The sequence below is a fragment of the Gadus macrocephalus genome, chromosome 7 (genome assembly GCF_031168955.1).
Source record: "Gadus macrocephalus chromosome 7, ASM3116895v1".
In the NCBI taxonomy this organism is placed as follows: domain Eukaryota; kingdom Metazoa; phylum Chordata; class Actinopteri; order Gadiformes; family Gadidae; genus Gadus; species Gadus macrocephalus.
In genome coordinates this window covers 260,387-269,672 of record NC_082388.1, presented here as the reverse complement: position 1 = coordinate 269,672, position 9,286 = coordinate 260,387, and the positions used below count along the sequence as shown (strand labels likewise).

The following is a 9,286-nucleotide window of genomic DNA, read 5'->3' as shown; positions in this document are numbered from 1 at the left end:
TGGAACACTGAACAGATTTGAACCGAAAGAATACTATTAAAGTATAGCTAAATTAATAAAGAAATAACCAAAGATTGCAGTTGGAGGATGCTTTTTGCTGGTAGGCATAATAGGGCCCCTTTAACTGTTTGGTTGGTTTATTCAAATATCCTTATTAGCGCTTCTTATTAGGCTATGTAGCTTAAATAATGACATAATCAGGCCGTATAGAATGCAACATGTTTAATAGCCTAACTTTCAATAGATGAGGAAAAACATGAACGTCGCAATAACGAGGCATAGTGTTACGAGTAGCATATGTGTGTGCGGGAGAATGGCAGTGCGCGTATGCGTGTGTGAGTGACGTCAGCGAGTGAGTGGACGAGCGAGGAGAGCGAGCGGTAGCGCGTGTGTCTAGTGAAGAAGCGAACGAGTCCGGTATAATAAAGTACCCATCCTGTCAATAATCGGTGGCCGCTTCATTCCGACCTATAAGCAGACAAACTGCCAGTCAAATCACACAAAACAATAGAGACAGGATCACACAGGCAATTTTTTTCGCGCTTGGCCCACTCTGGATAAATGTCGTTCATATCGCATATGAGGACTTCGACGGCTGTGGAGAAATGCAATCCTCCGTAGCCACGGAGAGCTGTGATCACAGAGAGGGCATCTCGTCACATATTTACGGCATCGATAGGAGGGGGCGCTGTCAGCAGACTATTATTTTGACAAATTATTGGCAAATTTCAATCGGACAATTTGACCGAAGAGTTAGAAAGGGCATATCGCACTTCTGCCTTCTCACACCGCGAGACAGGTTTGTGGCTTTGAGTATCGCGATTTTCGGTTTGATACGCGTATCGTTACAGCCCTAGCGCCTAACCATCCAGAAAAATGCGGCGTTTTTTTGTGATTTATGCGGCCAAAAATCCTTGATTAAGCAGCACGTTTTCTTAAAAAATGCGATGAAATATGCGGCATATTTATGCAATTTTATGCGATGAAATTGCGGGAACTTGCAAAAGACGCGGGAACTTGCGAAAAAATGCGGGAACTTGATTCCCCAACACCCTGTTCTCACTAGGCTACTACCTTAATGTAAAGAGTCATTTCTTATTACTTTCTATGATAAACAAGCATACTACATCACAGAAAGTGCTGGGAATATTTACAATCTACAATTTACAATTTGACCTGACGAGCTGGCTGTCGCCTTGCATGGTTGTCTCTGCTGCCGGTGTGTCAATGTGTGTATTAAACTATCGCTTTGGATAAAAGTGTCTGCTAAATGCCCTAATTAGAAATTGGAATATTTAAGTTCTAATCTTGTTTTATGTGAGACCTTAAAACATGGCTCAAACTTACAAAACATTGAGTACAACAACTTCTGTAGCTTTTCAAAATGAATCTGCTACAATTTCTGTAAAAATGAATAAATAAAATATTAAAAAAAAAATGCTTTTCAAAAGTTTAACAAAAAAGTGCAATCTTACAACTTTAAAGTAGCATCAACTCCTTGAATGAAACTGTGAAAATGAAAACTAACTGCGTAGCCTCTAACACTAGCCAATCATTTCTCATCCTCATCCTCCATCCCCTCTCCCTCAACGTCCATCTCTTTAACCTGTTAAGCCCTAGGCCTATTTCACAGGCCTCCTGCCCGAAATGTCATGCCCATAATGAATATAGTATGCCTCCATGTTACGGTGGCGGATTGACGCCCCGCCCTCATGGGTAAAAAACTCAGTTACAATCCTCAGTTATGCTAATGATCATGTGTTTGCCCCGCATGTGATTGGCTGTCAATTATGTTAATTTGAATGTGCCTTTCCCCGGACGTGATTGGCTGCTGCACCGGAGGGCCGAGGATCCGGGAGGATAAAGAACGGGCGAGCTCAACATTCCACGGCGGCTGGCCTCGGATATGCAGCTTGCCATGTTGGGTCTTGGAATGAGCCTCAATCCGTCCGTTATTTGATTGAGGCTCTAGTTTGCCTCACGGGAACTGTGCCAGAGTTTTGTTTAGGGGTTATCGAACACCGACTCGCAGCTATACTTTGTTATAAACACTAGACGCAGGGGTGCTGTTCCACCCTTGTATTTTGGGAGCTTCTTCTTGGTTGTATTCGTTTCTTTGATTTGGACAGCACCCAATGGTCCTTTTCCTTTTGTAGTTTTGCCTCCTCTGTTTGTTAAATTGATTATCTCTGGCTCTGGGCTAAATAAACAACTTTCAGTTAAACCAAAAACATCTGGTTCTATGTTGCCACCCCTTCCCCTAGCGGGGGACGTAACACTCCACAACTACAAGGGCTATATGAATAAAGTTGGTTTCAAAAAGAAGGTAACACCTGTGAGGTGGCTGCAGAAGTGTCAGAATCAATATAGATGTTACTGTGTCAGAGTAAATTCAGCTAGAACATAGTAAGAAATGTCAATTTTCGCCTAGATAAAACACATTATTTAGAGTGAATACCACCTTGAAACTATGGGATAGTAGCCCAGAACCTTTAGGGAAACGTATAACAACATCTGATGAGTACCCTGTTCCAGGATAAATGCTAATAAAGTGAATAAAGTGATTTCAGAGAGGTTTTAGTACAGGTAGGTCCAGACAGACTAAATGGTGCCATTTGGGCACTTTAGGGCACCATCAGTGCCATTTGACCTTCCTAAGGTACCAGACTGTAAAACTAATTTTATTTCACTGACATATCACTATAGGTATTCATTCCATCCAAATTCAACAGTTTTGACTTGTTTTGAAAATTCACCCGGACCTCTATACACAGCAAAGTCGGCAAACCCAAATTAACACTGTCAGATTTGATTTCAACTCTTTTAAAGTGTCTATATGGGTCCACACCACATAGAGTTAATTTCACTCTTTTTGAAGTGTTAGTACCTTAACACTTATTGAGTGTTATTAACACTTGTGGAGTTAAAATGTAAAATGTCTTAACACTGTTAGTGTTAGCCCTTTTAACTCTTTTATGCAGTGTTAGACATCAACTCTCTCACAGGGTTGTTTTCTAACTATAGAAGTGTTGCCTCAATTTAACACTAAAGGTGTAAATATAGCTTTCTGGATTTCCAAAATAAAATGCTCTGTAGAATAAAAATGGCAGAAATTACGAGGTCATTTTCAGTTTCAAAAAACATTTATTTAAAACATTCACCACATAAACACTGCTTCTTAAAACATGTGGCAATATGGAACAATGTATATCTCACCATCATTAGAATACTGCTTGTCAAAGGGTTTAAAATAGGTGAGCTGGTCAATGCAAATCAGAGAATTGTCATTATTCTGCTCCTCTATACAGTATGCATGAAAATCATCATGGTGATGAGTGTGTACATTAAGATGCTTCCTGAAGCCATTGTATGTAAAAAAAGAAGAAGGACATCCTTGTTCTCCACACTTCAGACGGAGGTTTTTGGCTGGGTATAAACCGTGTTGGAACTTTAAATGTTGACATAGAAGCGAACAATTTTTCACCTGTTTTGCAAACAAAACAGGTGAACATAATCACTGAACAGTTTTTTTTAACAATTCCTTGACCTTCGTGCAATGGTGGGAATTTAAGGCTCACGTAGCAGTCGTGCTCTCAGCTCCTTGACTCGTGGCGTTTCCTTTGCGCTTCCAACATCTATGTTGTAGACTGTGGTTTGAATGAAGGTGTAGAAACCGAAGAGGGCTTCATCATAAGAGAGGCTGAAAACATAATGAGCTTTGAATAGCCCATCAAAGGCACCCACCGACGTCAGGGCGTTGCATGGGATCGGTTTGTTGTCCACAACGATGAAGAATCTCTCGACTTTCTTCTTTTGCTGTCCAGTGCAGAGGAGGAAAGGCTGTCTGGCATCAACTTTCTCCAGGAATGTAGTGAGGCTGGCTCCATGCTATAGTTACAAAGACACAAATGGATATGCTTAGCATACTATAGTAGATAAGCAGATCCCGTCTTAAACTTATTTACATACAGTACAAGTTCATGGTACATACCTTAACAAATCGAACAAGATGGTCCTCTGCCTGTGCGGCGCTGATCTTGACAGTTTTCTTATGGCCTCTTGATGTAGGGGGCAGAAGATGCAACAGCAACAGGAGAGCTGACATATCACTATCCCAGCCTTGAAGACAAAAAAGGACAGAACACGGAAAATTAAAAAAAAAGTATCACCTTTCTTATTGTTGGGAAAAATAACCTGATGAGCACATCACATGGCAGGCACATTAATATATAGTCGACTCTTGCTCTAACCCAACGAACACATAACACAAACATGATAATATATAGTCAGGTCAAGGCCAGAGCCGAAGGCCCCATTTCCCAGGCAAATGGTAGACACTCAGACAATGCACCAGTCATCCTCAAGAACGGGAAAGCCACATTAATTTATCACACAGGAGACACCTCGAAGCTCTCCCCCACTAGAAGGAACACATGCAGATACTAGGGGCCTGAGAGCCACATTAAATTATCACACACGAGACACTTCGGGGGGCACTCCCCCGTTTTAATTTATCACACCGGAGACACGAGGAGCTCTCCCCGTTAGGAGAAGACCCAGGGCCTGGGAGCCAAGGTGCAGCAAAAACACACAGAACCGCACACATCTCAAACGCACACACCTCATCGAGAGGAGGATACAGCATAAGACTGCATCACACAGGGACTCTTCATCTTCTTCTGAAGCAGACCTTCCACGGAGGCGAAGCTCCGGACGAACCATCAGCGCTGATTAGGGACTTAGACATATTCGATTTCTCACGCTTTATGACTCTGTATAACCGTTGCCACTTTACTTAATAAATCCAAGGTCCTCGTGCCGACAGACTTTATTACCTCTCCGTCTCATTTCATCTGGTCCAGTAACTAGACAGATCGTTTTTCCCCTCATTATAGGGTTAGGGTTAATACATTTGCCATTTAGCTAAAAGAGCAGCGGATCATTATGTTAAAAAAAAGCTGAACTGCATATGTGAATAATTAAAACAAATTGAGATATTATTGATACAGGAAGACTATCCACATTTACCATGATCATTCTCAGTCTCAGGGTTGCAACCTGCCCGCAGTTCCTCAACATGAAGACTGAAAGGAAGACTCTGGCTTTCTCTGATGACTTTGGGCTTGAAATATGAAGGCCACTTTGCAAGAAACATTCCAGACACTTCGTCCCCAAACATCAGTGAGAAATCCTGGTCAATCTTTAAACAGAGATACAACATCCATTTACAGGTTGCTTGCATTTAGAAGGATTCAGTATTCAAATATTTATAACACTATCAAATAGTCTATAGATATCCTTACCAGTCCGGGTATGTCAAGGAAACGAGGGAAGACGTCAAAGACTGAAGATGTTGCATCCTGGTCATGAACCAGCTTCTGTCTGTATTCGAAGGTGGCTCTCATCTTCTCTTTGACCACGGATTCATCTGTGGAGTGTCTTATTACAGACACGGCCTCTCTGCACTCCTCATCCTTGAGCTGTTCAACAATCAACAAAGATTCTCGGTGGGTTGTTGGCCTGCCCTGGGGATTGGGCCTGGAATGCCCACGGAGGCTATCGTGCGTGTTACGTTGGACTGTCTTGAGTCTCCAAGCAAGATAGCCAGTATTCGCCTCAGGGTCATAGTAATGTTCCTGTTCACACACAATCAAAACATTTAGAAATATAAGGCAGAAATATCGATTGATGATGAAAACAACTGTTTTTGGATATCAAAAAGACTTACATATCCATGCTTTGAGTACGGATCTTGTAGATATGGGAAAAGGTTCACAATTCCGAGTACATAACTAGTCCTGACACTTCTGGGGGGAATCCTCCTTTGAAAAAATAAATAGATACACACATACAGTTTATTACATTTGTTTCTTATTAATGTTTTTCCTCTGTCATTTGAAAGGATTTCTTACCCATGTGAATCCGTCATTTCAGCAACCAGAATGTTGATCATATGTCTGCGTGTTGTGTCTGACAGTGTCTTAGTTTTGTCATATTCTTTGAAGATTTCTTCACCTTTCGGGTTGGACCTCAGAATAGTATCAACTTTCTGCAAAAACATTTTTTTTTTAAGTAACCAGTAGCTTCACGTTTAAACAAATTAATTATTTAATTAGGGCCCTAAGCTTTGTTACATTAGTTTAGTAACACTATATACTGTTATAAATTAATCTAATAATCTTAAAATCCAGTACATTTTACAGACAGTTTCAAGGTTTACCTGTCTTGCTTCATTACGATCCAGCTCTACCAGGCCTCTCTTCCGGTTTTTAGTGGATGGGAGGATGATTGTCGAATCTGAACTTGCAGAAGCTGGTAATGCGGGGGCCGGGGTCCTGGCAATGAAACTGGTGATGCTGTGGAGTCTGACAATACGGAGGACTGCGAGTTGTATTCCACCAATTCAATGTCCAACTCTAAAAATGAAGTGAAAAATACATACACACGATTAGTGGAAAAGCATGAACATGAACACCCTGCCTCCATATACGGGTGCTTGGACTCAAAAGGTTTATCCTTACCCGTTACTGGGTACTTGCGGTATCCAACCTTGAAGTTTCGGACCCCTGACTTTATCAGCTCATCAAATGTGTCTGCATCAACCTCGGTATCTGATGCATCAGTCAAGGCTAACACACCCTCGGATAGATGATAGGATGATAGGGTTTACATGTGGTCCATAGTGTTTAAATGTGGTCCATAGTGTTTAAATGGGGGCGATAGTGTTTACATGTGGTCCATAGTGTTTAAATGTGGTCCATAGTGTTTAAATGTGGTCGATAGGGTTTACGTGTGGTCCATAGTGTTTAAATGTGGGTGATAGTGTTTAAATGTGGGCGATAGTGTTTACATGTGGTCGATAGGGTTTACATGTGGTCCATAGTGTTTAAATATGGTCGATAGTGTTTAAATGTGGTCGATAGTGTTTACATGTGGTCGATATTGTTTAAATGTGATCGACAGTGTTTAAATATGGTCGATAGTGTTTAAATATGTTCTTTTCCCTCACTCTCCACCTCATCCCTAACTCTCCACCTCAAGCTGGTGTGTAGTGAGCGTTCTGGCACCGATTGGCTGCCGTGCATCACCCAAGTGGGTGCTACATATTGGTGGTGGTTAGTGAGGTCCCCCCTTCACTTTAGGCGCCTTTGAGTGTTATTAATTATTATTATTCTTAATGTTTAACCTCTGTTTTCCTTTTATTCCTAGTCTGTTTTACATAGTTTTGAATGATGACTATATGCTCTGTAAGGTGACCTTGGGTGTCTTGAAAGGCGCCTCTAAATTAAATGTATTATTATTATTATTATTAGATGTTGAGCCTGCAGACTAAATTTGTCCGTCACTGGGAGAAATTAAAAATAAATAAAAACTTAAGACACCTCATCTATTATCAATATAGCTATTTGAGCAATAATTATTCCTTTGTTTGAATTACACAGACCTTCTTGAAGAAACTGGAGGAAATGGAAATTGTCATCAGTTTGAGGAACTTTAATGTATTTTTGGACTCCCCCATATTCCACTTTTGCCAGCATTTTCAGCCTGCATTCAAATAAATGAATGAGGTTAGCATTCTGCACAATAGACTACGCAAGTTAAACATAACCATTTCAGTGGTATTTATTCTATGCATGTACTATTGTGATAGATGTAATAATAATAATTAATTCCCTTATGTAATAAATGTACATTCGTTTTTTTTTAACAATGAGCAATACATATACTCAACTAAAACAGTAATCATTTCAGAATGACTTACAGTACCAAGACATAAGATTTCACTTTAAGCTAATATAGTCTACACAATAGGCTAACCCGTATAGGCTTTTTGCACAACACATACACCATATTAACCAGGGACGGCTGGTATTAATGGGCTAACAGGGCTAAGCCCTCCCTACCTTTTACAGTAAACATGAACAATTATTATTAAAAAACGTAGAACATATTGTTTTATATTTTGGTAGAACCTAAAGCAGCAACAGCACCAAAAAGTGACAGAAAAACCCAGGATATATGATATATCTTGGGTTTTTTCCCGTGAATGGGCTAAATATATTCAGCCCAAGCGGTAGCGTAAGCTTCCATTCAATTTTGAATGACGGGTATCGTGACACGCCCCCTTCATATGCTTCCCATTTGGGCTAAAGTCATTCAGCCCAAGCACATGGGTAAGCGGCCATTTCATTGTGATTGGCAGGTGTCGTGACACGCCCCTATTTGGGCTAATTTCATTTAGCCCGCCAGAATATGGCCGGTAATAGTGCATTTGTAAGCGGGTCAACAACGTTTTGTATCGATACATTAAAAAAGCATATGTCTAAATAACCCAAAATGACATATGACAAGTGTGTAGAGAAATTGGCCCCTCTCCCAGCTAAATTTCAGCGACAGGCAGTAACAATAAGGTTCTCTAAGGAATCAGAAATGATCTAATTTAATGTTGCATGCAACATTGCCAAAGAGGAGTTGCCATTCACCAAATTTAAATCCGAAATTATTCTCATGAAGAAAAATGGATTAAACGTCAACCCAACGTATAGCAATGAGATGGCATGTGCACAATTCATTGCGGTAATAAATAGGCGACACCTTAAAGCAAAAGACAGCTGCGGACGTCAGAAACGCCACATACATTTCCTTCACGATTCACACTGAGACAGACGTCTCGACCAAAGAGTGTGTGATCGTCTACAGCCGCATTTTTGCGCAAAGGGAGACCGGTCAACATTTTAATTGTTTAATACTTTAAGCACAATTTATTTATTTTTTTTGCTTAATGGTTTAGTTCGAAATGTTCAATTTCAGCTCAGTGAAGCACTTTAAACACCTTATTTTTCTTTATAATTGTGCTTCAAATAAAGACACGCATTTCTCTACAACTTATTCTTGTTTAAAAATCATTCACATTATATGAAAGTTGTTACGTATTTTAAGAATCTAAGCTACCCACACATAGACCCAATGAAGCAGGACCAAACATATAAGCCGTAAATACTATACATAGCCACAAGGGGAGCAAGACCTTATTGGAGGCTGCTCCAGCCACAAATAGCAGCACCTTTATATATACGAAGAAGCCGAAGCCAATACGGCACCCCGGCCACGCCCACTAGGCCACGCCCACTTGACGGTCTCTACCTGAGGACAAAGGGTGGAGAAGGCCAGAGATCAATAGGTAGACGGCGCAGAGAGCCCCCGGGCCTAAGCCCGGGGGCTTGAAGTAGATCAAGGTATTTTCCTCTCCACGTGTTAGATACAATTCCCTCCGTATAGCTTCACT

The 9,286-nt window shown here is 40.8% G+C and overlaps 1 protein-coding gene across 1 annotated transcript; it reads right to left on the bottom strand.

Annotated features, from left to right (window-relative positions):
• Nucleotides 1-3,491: 3,491 nt before the first annotated feature.
• Nucleotides 3,492-6,651, bottom strand: LOC132461196 (uncharacterized). The gene is made up of 7 exons (XM_060056245.1): nucleotides 6,522-6,651; nucleotides 6,221-6,416; nucleotides 5,729-6,049; nucleotides 5,304-5,636; nucleotides 5,029-5,200; nucleotides 3,992-4,119; nucleotides 3,492-3,888 (listed from the first exon to the last, which is right to left on the bottom strand). Exons 4-7 carry the CDS (start codon nucleotides 5,403-5,405, stop codon nucleotides 3,568-3,570), a joined length of 723 nt encoding a protein of 240 aa, XP_059912228.1. The 5' UTR covers nucleotides 5,406-5,636; nucleotides 5,729-6,049; nucleotides 6,221-6,416; nucleotides 6,522-6,651; the 3' UTR covers nucleotides 3,492-3,567.
• Between the last annotated feature and the right edge of the window lie 2,635 nt (nucleotides 6,652-9,286).